The sequence below is a fragment of the Cornus florida genome, unplaced genomic scaffold (assembly GCF_030987335.1).
Source record: "Cornus florida cultivar Cherokee Brave unplaced genomic scaffold, ASM3098733v1 CherokeeBrave_3.0.0_Hap2_Chr08, whole genome shotgun sequence".
Taxonomy (NCBI): domain Eukaryota; kingdom Viridiplantae; phylum Streptophyta; class Magnoliopsida; order Cornales; family Cornaceae; genus Cornus; species Cornus florida.
Genome location: NW_026775578.1, coordinates 46,008,528 through 46,023,899, shown reverse-complemented (window position 1 = coordinate 46,023,899; position 15,372 = coordinate 46,008,528). Strand labels below are relative to the sequence as shown.

Here is a 15,372-nt window from a genome sequence, read left to right as displayed (position 1 = left end):
AATCCAAATTTAATTGTTTTCTGTAATTTAGAGTGAGTAGTATCGGTTGAAATAATTAGAAACAATTGTTCAACCTTCCACTTCAAATTCCATTCTTTACAAATGAAAAATAAGCCACATGATTTTGATACTTCTCAATGTGACATATTTAAGTTAAGGCGTGCAATTTAGGTTGGGCAATTTGAACTCAACCTGAGCCAGCGGTTCGATTTTTTGTGAGTTTGGATAATTATTTTTATAATTAAAGATGGGCCTAATTGAAAATTTTAAAACCCAAACTTAATTAAGGTTGAGCTTGAGCTGAGGTGCTAGCAACCCAAACCCGAATTTTAATATTATTTTTATTTTAAATGCATTATAGATAATATTGAAATGGACAATGCTTAGCTACACACTGGTGAGTAGCCTCACCCTACTCATCCCTTATGTGTTCCAATAAAAAAAGAACACATCAACTTTAATAAAAAAAATCAACAAAATTATAAAAAAACGAGAAGAAAGTTGGATTGATCCGTTTTAATTGAGTAATAACCCTTTCTCTTTTCTCTCTCTTTTTCTTCTATTCCCAAATCCACGCCCTCCTCTCTTCACTATGGGAATTAAATTTGCCCCTCCCATTTACATTATTCTTTGAGATGTTTGTTTTTAATTCAATCGATTATTATTCTTTTGTGAATTTTCTCCCCTTTTGTGATCTGTTTTGGGTTTATCATATAAATTAGTTATGATAACTCATATCTTCTTCTTCTCTTTTTTATCCTTTTTTTTTTTTAATTATTATTATTATTATTTTTATTTATTTATTGTATAAATTTAATCTATTTGTAACTTGAGTTTGATTCGATCAATTTGGGTATCGGCTTAGTATGCTAACTATCGATAATTTAGGTGATTGAAATATTCCATTTTGAAGTTCATGGTATAACCGGAATTTGAGTCTAATCAAATTGGGAATTGCTGGCAAACTTTAATGCAATTAACATGTTTGATTCATTGGCGTCCTAGCATGAGGACTTTTAATTCCCATGTCAGTTTCAGCATTCGAAGCCAAAGGCATTAAAAAAAAAAAAAAAAGGGGCTGCCATGTGTGTTTTGCTTCTACTGAGTTGACAGGATGGAGGAATTAGCATTTTGCAGTACTCAATGGAGAGAGGAGGGGGTAGTTTTGGGAATCGATGAAAAAAAGAGAGAAAAGAGAAAGAATGGTTATCCAATTAAAACGAGTCGATCCGACTTTCTTCTTTTTTTTTATAATTTTGCTGATTTTTTTATTAAAGTTAATATGTTATTTTTTTATTGGAACAGGGTGAGTAGGGTAAAACTACTCACCATTGTGTAGCTAAGCATTGTCCTATTGAAATTATGATCACTTTTTTCTATTCAACTTGTTTACAAAATTTTTAATTTATTGTATGTTAACATTTAGAATAATTGAGTTTCTAAGAATTTGTTTGTAATTAATTTAAAATTTGTAACAAGTTTATTAATATATACATACATATATATTTTTTGTTTAAAAGTAATTTAATTGAAAATTAATTCAAGATCACATTAAATTATTATGATAGTGATTGACTAACCAGAATTAACTCCATTTTGTAACCCAAAATTTAAGTTAGAATTAAAAGTTGGTTTATAAGTAAGAAAATAGGTTGGGCTCTTGTTGGGTTTTTAAATGATTGAAGGTAGGGTTATGGTTGGACTCAGAGTTACAATATTCATGTGGCAGGTTGGGGTCCGACTACAACCCTCCTCTCACCAAATCAATTCTTCACCTTTGTTTGTTGAATATATCATAAGCAACTGACAACTAAATTATATGATAAAATTACTCCAATTCTAGATCATAGCTGATATCTACAACTCACCACTAATATGTATTTTAATGCACAAATAAAATCAAGTTTATAATATTACAAGACTGTTGTATATTTCATAAACTCTTAAAACAAAGAATGATCAACTCTATCCCTAGCACATACCTATTTATAGCAATCCTAAGCAAAGAAAAAAAAAAATGAAATGCATATGAATTGGTACAATATTACAACACTAGTATTTTCCACAAGCTCTCAAAAAAATTCTACACCATTTAATAAGATACTGTAACTCTAGTATGTTCTACAAGCTCTTTCAACACCAATTTATAATGGAGAAGTGCTAGTCACAGTCGTCCTGCACTAATTCTAATATAATGTGAACTGCGTACACTAGGTACAAATGTAACCATAAAAACTAAATATTGAGACTCTCATTGTTTGATAACCAAAAATTATAGATCAAAATATGACTCCTGAAATTTTAAGTATAATTTTTTTTTTTCCTAGTTGGTACTCATACACATTTGTCTCTTCTGAGACTTGAAGTCTTGACCTCTTTTTAGAAGGTAAAAAGCTGATACCATACACATTTCCTAGTTGGTACTTATACACATTTTTGTCGTAATTTTTTTTTTTTCCTAGTATAATTGTAATTGTACAATAAGTACCTGCTGCGAGACAATTTACACAGCCAAACAAGGCACTTCCTTGAATTGTCCTTCCAATGATGAGATGACCAAGCTAATGAAATCATTCCAACTTGATGGCATGATGTGAAATCAGCATTTCAGCCGGTTGAAATTCTAAATTGGGTTGGAGAGTTCACGGTCAAAGAAAAGGTGAGAGTGCGGTTCCTCAAAGGTCATACATAGGGAGCAAAAATTTGTAATGCCCCTTTTGATAGGAAGAAAAGAAATTAGATAGGAGTGAGTGAAGAAGAGATGGATAAGACATTTTTAAGAAAATGATGATGTTATATTTTTTTTTTTGTTTGGTTGGATGGAAGAGAAGGAAAGAGATAAAATCTTATTTTGTTTGTTAAGAGAGAAGGAATAAGATAAATTGCTAATAGTGGATTTATATAATAATTAAGAAGGGAAATATTGTAATCTAAAATTTCTATCACAATCTTGCTTTTCTTTTTTCCTTTCTATGTTTGGAAGGATATAAATTTGTAGAGCAGAAAGAATGACTCAACTGATAATGAAGAATGCCGACACACAAAAAAAGACATTGGCGTATAAAAAGAAAAATAATGTCATTTCACATTAAAAAAAAGCGCATTCAATGAATAGATAGATTGTTACCAATGCTTTTTCCTTTTTCCCCTGTCGAGTAAATTTCACCCCCTTTTTGTCCATAAAATGAGTTTAACTATTGATCTACAGGTTCGAAGTTAAAAAAAATATTACTAAGTCACATACTTATAATCACATTATTGTAGCACACCCCTGTACAAGTAGATAGTTCTCGTAATTAGGAAAGTAATAAGCAAAATAATAACGAGTTGTAATTTGGTAGCATCAAACGACTGATTCTACTTATCTAGAAGCATCCTACACCAAAATAAACAAAATAAATAAATAAATAAATAAAAATTACTAAATATTGTTATAAACATTCGATATGATTTTTCAAATGTGTAAAATCCTTTGAGGCATATTGTCTAGTGGAAAACAATTGCGTAAAAATTGACAATGAGGTTCCGCTACCTACATCTACAGTGAAGGCCGGTGAAGAGTTTTTTTTGTGTGCAAATAAATAAGGAGATTACAAGTCCCTCGAGACTCGAGTAGTCTCTTTATGTCTCACTCTACTCCCTATTTTGTAATATTACCATTGTTATTAGTGGATTTCAATTCTTTAAAATTTAGTAAGAAATTATTATTATTTTTAAATACGTAATATAAAATAAAGTTGTGTTGGAGAAAATAGAAACACTAAATAAAAAGACACCCTTTCACTGAAAAATAAAATTTTCTCGTGTTGTGTGAAGAAAATATTTTGAAAAAAATAAAGGATTACAAAAATCCTAATTTTCTAGAAGTTTTAAAAAACGTAATAGAAAATTTAGTTTTCCATACTTACCTATTTTCTTCCAAAACTTTTCCTGCAAAAAAACAAACGAACGTATCTTTTAATTTGACATTCTTTTTTTACTTATTAACTTATTCATGCAAAATAACTTATTTATTTATTTATTTATTTACTAGGTTTCATAGAGGCAACTTATCTGCAAAATAACTCTTTCTTTATTTTTCCACAAGTTCATATATAATTCAAATCTCTCTAAAAAAAAAAATATTACCATCAGTTTCTTCCTCTCGGCTTTTTTTTTTTTTAACTAATAATTAATTCTACTTCCACCTAAGAAAATGTTATGAAGTCTTGCTTTAAATATAAATAAAACATAAATAATTATATTATTAAATTTAATAATCCACCATTTTACTATTTCTTTAATAAAAATAGACATTATCAAATACAAATTCATTTATGTTCAATCACTTTCTTTTCACTCTCATGCTATTCAAAATAACAAATTAATTTTTTTACTAACCAAATGCATGATAAAAAATAACTTTTCTTTTTTATTTATTTCACTTTTATTATTATTATTATTATTATTATTATTTTATTTTCTTACTTATTTCCATTTAAACAAATGGAGTCAACGTAAATTGTAGGTTGCATTGATTTCACTCTACTAAATTAGTGTTTGTTTGGCTCGTATTACGAGAACTACTGATATTTTATCTGGTTGAAATTTCCTAGGGTCTTTCTGTGTGACCTCATGCTGTTATATCTCTTTTTATTTTTTTATTTTGTAAAAAATTCACACACCTACATTCGAAATCTTTCATTTTGAAAGAGAGAAGATATAACATTAGACTACAACTTTTTATTATACAGATATCTTTTTGGACTTTTTGAAAAATTACCAATTTACCACAATTAGTTGAGCTAGAATTAATTAGTTCTTCCAATTGATAAATTTGGTAAAATATAGTCGAGACTTGTGTAGATATCTTTTCGACTTTTTGAATACTTATTGTTTACATGATACTTTATTGTTTTTATTTTTAATTTTTTATATAAGGTGAATGCTGTTTTCACGTTAGGGTGATTATAAGAGGTGCATTCTTTGATAAATATTTTGTAATGTTTAAAGCAAAAGGAAACAATAAATAAATTAATTATTAAATACTTTCTCTAACCATTTTATTTATTTATTTATTTTTTTGTAAAGATTGTCTAACAATAAGAAAGAAACTGCATTAATTAGATTAAAAAGTAACATAAGGTGATTCGATATTCAGATACATTCGACTAAATTTACGTAACTAAGGAATAACGTTGTGATGATATTATTCTACTCATATAAAACAGTCTAATATATACGACGGACTTGTAAAAGCCAACGAGAGACAGGGGGCCTTTTCGGTGCAAGAATGACCTGGGACACATGTCATTTTGGGTGTGTTTGAATCCTCGAAGCAAAATTTCCCTTGTTTGCAATGCTTTTTTATTGTAAATTATTCCAAGATTAAATTGTGAATGTATAGTTTATTCTATATATTTTTATATAATTTAAATAAATTCTAATCTTTATAATTCATATACAATTATGGTGCATCAAATTTCGATTATGATCTATTATAGATTTTTATTTTTAAATTTTCATCAAAGTTTCTTGTTTGTTATTTGAAACTTTCTTTTTTGAGCTATAAAAATACTCCATAAAAATAAAACTTCAATAATTGCTTTAGAAAAAGAATACATTGGCACAAATTTTTAATTAAATTAAATTTATTGCAACATAGAACATAGAACAGTATATCTAGCATTAGACATAGTTAATTTTTTTTTTTTTTATAAGTTAAAAGGATATAATAACTAAGTAAATATTAAATAATGACTCACTAAACAAAAACTAACTAATTTTGACATTAAAAAAAAAAAAAAGCAATCACTCATTTAATTGCTGTCCGTAACTCTTGGTGATGTATAGATTGAAAGAAAGCAAATCACACCTTCTAACACTATTTAGTTTTAAAAATTCTTTTAAAAAAATACTGTTTACCCGTGTTGCTAAAAACATCCCAATGATCTACATTCTCATTCTACATTTTGTGTGTCATCAATTGTAGTGATGTCACTCTACACATTTTTTGAAAATCAAATGTACTCTTTTTTATATTCTATATTTAATTATTTTATTATTTTTTAAAAGTCACACCTTGTCAATTTGTTTTCAAAATTAAAAGTACACACAAGCCCACTACCATTCCTTCAATACAACATAAGAATATAGGAGATTGAATGTAGAATATAATGGGAACACAAGAGTAGAGTATGTATACTAGGTTTCTAAAGTTTCTTCAATAGGCACAGGTGCCAGCCATTATCCAAACACTCATGCAATGGGATACTCGAACTAGATACCAAGGCTCTACCATCCCCAACTACGTACTAAGGGCTCTACCTTCCCCCAACGAGGGAACCATTATCCAAACACTCATCCCCTGAAATGCTCTAACTATGGTTTGTTGGCTATATCATAAGCAACTGACATTAAATTTTTTCAATAAAATTAAGTTTACAATACTATAATACTCTTATATGTTTCTATAAACTCTTTAAAAAAATGATTAACTCTGCTTTAACTTTAATTGATTTTAATCTCCCGAATACCTATTTATAGGAATCCTAAAGACTGAATTTTTTTTTTTGTACAATACTATATAAGTCTCTGGTATGTTAATTTCCGGGAAAAAAAAGTCTCTGGTATATTCCACAAGTTCTTTAAAAAATTCTATACCATTTTATGATGCGCACACTATGTACAAATCTAACCATAAAAACAAAATATTGAGACACTTATTATTTGATAATCGAAATTTAAAAATCATATTTAAGTTCTGAAATTTTGACAATAATTGTATATTATGAAATTTTGTTAAAACTTGTGAAAATCTCACTTAAATTTTTATTCCATTTTATGTAACTTAATAATTTAAATCATCCAAGTTAAGTTACCAAACGCGCATAATTTTATCGGTCTTTTTGGACACGAAAATAATAAATGCCCCACTTTATTTATTGCATTTATTTATAAATGCGTCCTTTTTTAAATTTTAAACTAAGTGATGTAAATGCTCATTACGTTGTCTGGGTGATTTATGTCCGCAATTTTAGCTGAAAATTAGCCAAGAAAGACATGGCTTGTCTTGTCTTAAATTTTCGTTCATTAAAGTCCAAAATGTAGACCAGAAAACAACAAAGTGAATTCATTAAATTCATGTATAGTCATTAATCTCTAACATGAGTTGAAATTCCATAAAAAAGAAGAAAAAAGAAGAAGAAGAAGAAGAAGAAGAATAAAAACGTGCACACACACTTAATCTTTTATGAAGGTGAAGATACCAAAAATGGTCTGAGTCGGATACGACCCATATCACTATAGATTGAATCAGGAAAGAACGTTTAGCTCGATCGGATGACCACCCATCAAGCCTAATATCTATTGAGATAATCTCCAAGCCCAATCTCAAAGCAAAAGAAATGGGCCAGTGTCCAAGAGGAGCCCAAAGGATCGGTCCAACATGGAAGACTAAAGAAGAAGTTTTTAGAACAACTGTAAAAGTCTATAAATAGAATGAAAAGAGATGAAAAAGCGGTTGAGATATTTTGAAGTGTAAAGACTTATCTTTCCAAATTGAGAGAGTATGTCCATTGCATCTTCAATGGCGCCGTCTGTGGGAATCGGAGGAAAGATCCAGTTGATCTTCAAGTACGCTGTAAGCAGATTGATCATTCTTTCGGAGGATCAGGATTGACCTACGAAGTTGAAGCTTGATTTCTGGAAATTGGACTCCGACCTTAGGAGATCGTGATCTGTTTTGCGGAGGTTTGATCCTGATTCACGAAGGCCAGATCCGATGAATTCACGACAGAAAAGATTCAGATTTAGCCGACGGAGATCAGAATCCGGCTAGGCAAAGGTCAGATCTAGTACACTCACAGTAGTAGAGTTCAAATCTGACCAAGATTTCTCGATTGATGACTTTGCTCCGGTCAGGAACGATAATAGGAGGTGAGAGTTCTTATTCGCAGGAAAATGAAAACACGCAAAGCTTGAAGAAAGGCTCTAAGAAGAGAAAATGCAGAATTGAGAGCCAGAGTGGAGCGACGAGACACTCGGTAGTTCCACGACCGCCTCCGGCAAGAGAAAGAATTCTACAGCCAAATGTTGTTCACCAGAGCGAACAAGAAGGAAACGTTCACCTAGATCTGCGCCGCAAAGAGTTCAGGCCGGAAGATTTTCCACCGAATGTCCATTATATGAAGAACGAGAAAGATCTGTCTATCTGGATCCACACTGAGAAAGGATTAAGCGAAGGAAGCTGTAGAGTTTGGCCACAATAAGGCTATGCCGTCGTGGCGGAGGGAGTTGACTGATGAGAGATCGTTCGATCCAATTTACCGTCCGTCAATGGCCACTTATGACTACAGGAGTTCAGGCAAGAGACCTGTTGAACAAAAGATACTCTCGAAGGAAAATGAAGCCCTCTGCATGGCGGCTCGGACTGTCGATTCACCGTTCACAGATGAAATCTTGAATGTTCTAAATCCAAGAAAATTCTCCATGCCAATTTTTACTTTGTTTGATGGAACAAGTGATCCGATAGAACATGTTTATCATATTCAGGTAAAGATGGCTCTAAATACAGAAAATGATACTTTGATGTGCAAAGTTTTCCCTACGAGCTTTACTGGACCGGCGCGTAATTGGTTCAAGAACTTGGTAAGAGGATTGGTGGAAAGCTTCCGGAACCTGTGCGACAAATTCATAAGCCAATATTATGGAAATTGTGATACCCCTCAGATCCGAGACGCGGGTTGATCAGGTCCGAGCCCAAACCCGAGGGATATCAAACAATTAAAGTATTTTAAATCGAACACGGAATACAAAGTGAAATAAGAAATAAAATTAAATAGTTGGAAGAAACTAAATTAATAAACCTTAAATTATAAATATTTTAAATCCGATAATCCAAACCACCAATCCATACAACTCGGGAATCTTTCTAGAGGACCCCTAATAAAAAGTCTCGAACTGAAAATAAAACATAAAGCTAAAAATAGAGAGTGGTCCTACGTAGTCAGTGGAATGGAAGTCTATATCTGCTCTGCACGATCAACCTCTAATTATGGAACTGCCGAGCACCTGAAAAATAAAGGAGTGGGTCAGGCCCACATGCAAGTCCTGATCTACTACGATCCAAACAGTAATCTGATACGTAGATACATCCTAGAAAGACTCAACAATATCTAGAGTAGTCCATATATGTATATATAGTACACACTATAGGACGCTCGCTAGTCCAGTAGGTCTGTCTCAGCCTGAATAAAAGGTAATATGCGAATACGCACCCGAAGGTGGGTGTGAGTACCTAGACCTACCAGGGAACAACACCTATGTCCAGTTATCCATCCTAGGCGATATACACGCCCTAACCATGGTCCTGTGACTCAAGCTCATACCATGGCACATATAATAAATATATAAAGTCCGTACTCCTAATACAAAATATCATCCATCTGTATAGTGGTCTGATATATGTATAACAAATCCATCCTGAAACCATAATAGGTCATTCAATTTATTTGATTGACACGACACAAGTAGGTGATGGACTTAACCTTTATGGTTAATCCATACCTTAATCCAAATTAGGTAGGACTTAGTATTTTGAACAAATCCATTCCCAATATAGGTAGGTCTTAGTGTTTTGAATTAAGCCATCCCTAATATGATACCGTTCCATACCGGTTCATATATATCCATATAAGTATGACTTAACCTTTTTATGGTTAATCCAACTCATTCCAAATTAGGTAGGATTTAGTGCTTGAACTAATCCATACCTAGTATGTCACTGTCCCATACCTGTACATACAACCCTCCAGTTAACATAGTTGACAAACAATATTAAATAATCATCAACCATTATCCATAATATGCATAAATACCATTTAATACATATAACAAGTCAATATGAATTATTACAGAATTCAAACATCACATTTTAATCATTTAAAATGCTAATACAAGTCATAGTATTCCAATCCTCCATAAAATCCTTAAATTGATAGAATTTATAAAACAAACATATCAATTTATTCCCAATCAAGAATAGATGATTTCAACCACTTACTATTCTTATACTTCTGTTTAAATATAATTAAACAATAAATTATGTAATACAGAAATTCCAAACTCCAGTACATAGTTTAATGTTCAAAACAGTCGATAAATCGATACAATTATAACAATTTGAGTATCCAATTTAAACCCAAACTAGGTATAGTTAAATATAAGTAATTCACAATACTTATGATACTGGAATAATATTCAATTATACATATTTAGATCATATATAAAAACCTTACCAGATTTCAGTAATTAAAACCAACAAGACAGTGTGCAAGCTACCAGTTTTCTCTTAGGTTCTTTTTGCTCTATTCTTCAATCCAATTATGAATTTATATTTTCCCATTATAATACAAATCATATATAGTCCTACACATCACTTTAAACCATTTAAACAAAGTGCAGAATCCAGTTTAGCCCAAATAGCCTTTAAAATAAACAAAACTGTGCGTTTTAAAAGAGAGCAGGCTCTAGAAAAATTGGAGCCTGCTTTTTTCCATCTAGAGCCGGCTCTAGACTTTTTAGAGCCTGCTCTAGTACACCAAGAGCCGGCTCCACCTTCCTAGGAGCCGGCTCTAAGGAAATTAGGAGCCTGCTCTCCCTCCCCTTAGCAGCCTACGTCCGTTTCATCTTTGTCTTCTCCGATTTTTGTGAGTATCAGTCCTCTGTAGTACTTTTAAATCCTTGTTCTAGGTTCAATCGTAGTCCTAGATAAGTTTAAACCACTGAGATCCAATCCTAACATGTGTAGGAATATAAGTTTTAAAGCCACGTTTACAGAACCTCCGTTAGAAATTTTTAAGCAAATTATAACAGATTTAATTCAGAGTAATTTAGTGAAATTAAATAATGTTCCAAGCACTTGTTTTAGAGTTCAAACTCAGTCCTAGAATGATTACAAGGCATTCAAACATCCTACTAATCTCAATTAAAATAACGCTTAACCGTAAACCACAGTAAGAACAAATAGCAGAATATCAACAATTTTTGCAAAGCAGTTAATTCATGAGAGTAAACGAAATTCATACATGCATATAAAACTTGTTATAAAGTTTATTTAAGTCCGTTTTATCATTGTTTTAATCCCTGGAGTCTAACTAGACATGCACAGAACACGAATTAAAGGGAAAGAGAAGAACAGAGACTTGCCTTGAGACTTTGGATTAAAATCTCTAACTATCATCTCTATCAACTCCGGCAACGTCGGTTGTGTTAAACTACCTCTGCTGCTCCTAATTCAGTCCCCGAACTCCTCCTTGAATCCCTTCTTTAATCTCTCAATTACTCTCTGTATCTCACGGTCTCTCTGTTTTTACAGAATTTGGCTTAGTTTTCTAAAACCCTAAATCACCGTATTGCTTATATTTATAGGTGAATCATGATAACCCTAATCCATGTATAATTAGAGACTAAGCCCTAATTCTAATCCTAGCCGGCCCATGAAATTTATGTCGGCTAAAACAAAACCCTCAACCACCTAAATCCTAAAGAATTTACGTATTCTAACCTAACTCACTTAAGGCCATTTTTTTTTAAAAAAAAAAAAAAAAACCATGACATCAATTGAGTTAATTAACAAATAAGTAACAATAATTAAATAAATAACAATAAAACAATTACGTAATAATAAAACAATTATACTAAATTAACAAATAAAACAAGTAAATCCAAATAAACAAGAAAAACTGCAATTAACTTAATAAAAATGTAATTAAATATAATAAATAAATTCCAGAATTGTCCTTTTAAAATTACGGGTATTACAGAAACAAGCAGTCGGCAAAGGATATATCAAGTCTTTTTATAATGAAACAGCTAGAAGGCGAACGTCTTCAAACTTTTCTCACTAAATTTAACCTAGAAAAGAGCATGGTAATTGAGTGTCATCCATCCACGGCGGTTCAAGCGTTCAAACTGGCCATGAACCGAGGGACACTGTTCCATACAAATCTAGAGGTGAATGCGCCGAAGACCATGGATGAGCTGAACCAGAGAGCTGATAGTTTTGTGCGCTTGGAGGAAGAGGAAGCTGCTAACGCGAGGAAAACATCAATGGTCGTGGTGGGAGAAAAGACCAGAACAAAGATCAGTCAAAAGCAAGTTGCACCACACTGTCCGACTCCCTGGAAAGCAGAAAAGAGGCCTAGGGAGGAAGAATCGATCACTCCACTCAAAGTCAGCCTATCGAGGTTATTCCAAGAAAATAAAGATAAGTTTCGCCCTCCCTTACCTATCAGACAACCGCTCGAACAAAGAGATCAATCTAAACATTGTGTTTTTTATAGTATTTTGGACATCTGACTAATGAATGCAAGAATTTAAGAAGACAAGTGGAGATGCTGATAGCAAAGGAAGAATTCGCTGGTTACATTCAAAGGCCAGCAATAGAGTAAAACCGATCGGCTGAGTAAGTGAAGAGAAATCAGAAGCCAAACTACCATAACGCTCAGCCTGTTCGTAAATTAATGCAATTCATGGCATGCCTGAGCCGACCGAAGAGTCAGAAGAGTTACTCCAAAAGCGTCTTCGTTAAACATAAATGAAGAAAATGATAGGCAGTGTAAATGCTCTGCACCAGCAAAGCAGTTCAGTTCAGATAAGGTTTGACAGAACAGATCTGTTGCGAATTTAAATCCCTCATGAAGATCCCCTGGTCATTAGCCTGATGGTAGCAGAATGTTTGGTTCGAAGAGTCTTGATTAATCTAGGGAGCAGCGCAACCATCATGACAAGAGTAACGTTCGACCGGCTCGAGATTAAACCAGAAAAGCTCAAACCCACAGGAAATCCACTGCTAGGATTCGACGGGAAGTGGGTGGAGCCTATCGGTATGGTCGAGTTGCCAATACTTGCTGCCGAGAGAGAATTGATAGAAAGCTTTATGGTCATTGAGATTCACCCCTCTTATAATCTCTTAATGGGAAGAGGGTGGATTCACAAAGTCCAAGGTGTCCCATCGACTTTGCACCAGGTAATGAGATGCTTAAGTCTAGATGGGAGCAAAGTGATTGATATCCATGGGGACCAGGTAGTAGCTAAGGAATGCTATTACGTAACCCTGAAAGCCGGCAGGAAAGGAAAAACGCTCGTTCGATCTGGGAGCCTGAGATAGCAATTACAGGGGCCTCCACCCAAGGCACCCAAGGAGGTTGGGGAGGAGGAAGAGCCTTTGGTCCTTACTGAAGAATCCCTCATGGATATGCAGATTAATCCTCTGAGACCAGATAGAACCACAAGAGTAAGGTTAAGGCTTGCAGAGGAGGAGAAACTGCAGCTAGTTGATTTCTTATCTAAAAGCGCGGATGTGTTTGCCTGGAGCCATTCAAACATGCCAGGAATCGATCCCTCTGTGTTTTATCATTCTCTCAATGTAGATCCAAACGCCAAGCCTGTAAGACAGAAGCAGAGGAGGTTCGCCCTAGAGCGCAATCAAATCATAGCTGATGAAATTGATTTATTACTGGAGGCAGGGTTCATCAGAGAAGTTCAGTACCCATCTTGACTCTCAAACATGGTTGAAGTGTAGAAAAAGAATGGGAAATGGAGAGTTTGTTTTTATTTCACTAACCTGAACAAAGCTTGTCCAAATGATAGTTTCCCTTTACTAAAGATTGATCAAATGGTGGATGCCACTACTGGGTATGAACGGCTAACTTTTCTGGATGCTTACTCAAGTTATAATGGTGGATGCCACTACTGGGTATGAACGGTTAACTTTTCTGGATGCTTACTCAAGTTATAATCAAATTCCTATGAATCTAAACGATGAAGAAAAAACATCTTTTGTCACTGAACGAGGGATCTATTGTTACAAGGTTATGCCGTATGGATTGACAAATGCTGGAGCCACTTACCAAAGGTTGGTTAGCAAGATTTTCAAAAGTCAAATGGGTAAAACTGTAGAAGCCTATATTGATGAGATGGTAGTAAAAAGTAGAAAGAAGGACCAGTATTTGCAACACTTGCAAGATATGTTTGAGGTGTTGAGGAAGTACGGCATGAAGCTTAACCCAACCAAATGCTCGTTCCTGGGGCATGTGGTTAATAGCAGAGGGATTGAAGTTAGCCCAGCCTAAGCCGAAACTCTGATAAAAAATGCATAACTGAGAACAATTAAGGAGGTTCAGACGCTCATCGGACGAATAACAACACTAAGTCAATTCATTTCTAAGCTATCAGATTGCTGCAAACCGTTCTTCGACATAATAAGAGGCCACGGAGGCAAGCCTGGGGGGATGAGCAACGACTGGCACTGACCAGGTTGAAAGAGTATATGCAGAACCCTCCAATCTTATCTGCCCTAAAACCAGGTGAGAACCTTTCCATATATTTTGGCGTATCGAGCATTGCCACAAGTGCTATTCTGGTACGAAGTGAAGAGGGAAAACAGTTCCCAGTATTCTATGTTAGCAAAACAATGGCTGAACCGGAGAGAAGGTACTCAAAGGCCGAACGGGTGATCTTATCATTGGTGTATGCAAAGAGGAAGCTCAGATACTATTTTGAATCCCATCCTATGATCGTTCTTACCACATTTCCTATAAGGATTATCTTGCATAAGCCAGATCTGTCAGGAAGAATGACTAGTCCATTGAGCTGAGCTCGTTTGGTTTAACGTATGAACCCTGAACGGCCATAAAAGGACAAGTGGTGGCTGATTTCCTACTTGAATGCGATACAGAAGACGTAGAAGAAGTCCTCGAGAGTGCATCGTAGAAACTTTTCGTTGATGGTTCTTCAAACCAAATAGGGCCAAGAGTAGGGATTAAACTGCAGACCCCAGAAGGTGCCACGCTCCATCGAGCAATCAGACTTGAGTTCAGAGCAACTAATAATGAAGCAGAGTATGAAGCATTGCTGGCAGGACCGAGACTAGCCAAAGAACTAAAGGTCAAGAGTTTAGTTGCTTTTAGTGATTCGCATCTACTTATTAGGCAGGTGACTGGGGAGTATGGTACCAAAGATGAGACAATAGAGGCATATCGTTCTGCCATTATGCATGAAGCAAAAAACTTTGATCAAATTAAGTTCACCTAACTGTCAAGAGAATATAATGAGGATACTGATTGGCTAGCTTGCAGTGTGTCGAGTTCTGGACTGTCATTGGGAAGGGTGATTCCAGTTGATGTGTTGTGTCAACCCTCCATCTTTGAGGAACCACTCGGCTCGGATCCTCGGCAAGTAAACGTCATACCGTATGTGCCAAGCTGGATTGATCCAATCATGATTTTCATACGAGATGATGTGTTGCCCGAACAAAAAGATGAGGCAAGGAAAATCAAATCAAATGCTACAAAATATACCATTATCCATAATCAATTGTATATGAGATAT

The 15,372-nt window shown here is 34.0% G+C and overlaps 2 protein-coding genes across 2 annotated transcripts; both read left to right on the top strand.

Annotated features, from left to right (window-relative positions):
* The first annotated feature begins 8,253 nt into the window (after positions 1–8,253).
* LOC132270173 (uncharacterized) lies at positions 8,254–12,431 on the top strand. The gene is made up of 3 exons (XM_059771372.1): positions 8,254–8,628; positions 11,854–12,213; positions 12,324–12,431. Exons 1-3 carry the CDS (start codon positions 8,254–8,256, stop codon positions 12,429–12,431), a joined length of 843 nt encoding a protein of 280 aa, XP_059627355.1.
* Positions 12,432–13,718: 1,287 nt separating this feature from the next.
* LOC132270172 (uncharacterized) lies at positions 13,719–15,075 on the top strand. Its single transcript, XM_059771371.1, has 3 exons — positions 13,719–14,071; positions 14,218–14,348; positions 14,789–15,075. Exons 1-3 carry the CDS (start codon positions 13,719–13,721, stop codon positions 15,073–15,075), a joined length of 771 nt encoding a protein of 256 aa, XP_059627354.1.
* The last annotated feature ends 297 nt before the right edge of the window (positions 15,076–15,372 follow it).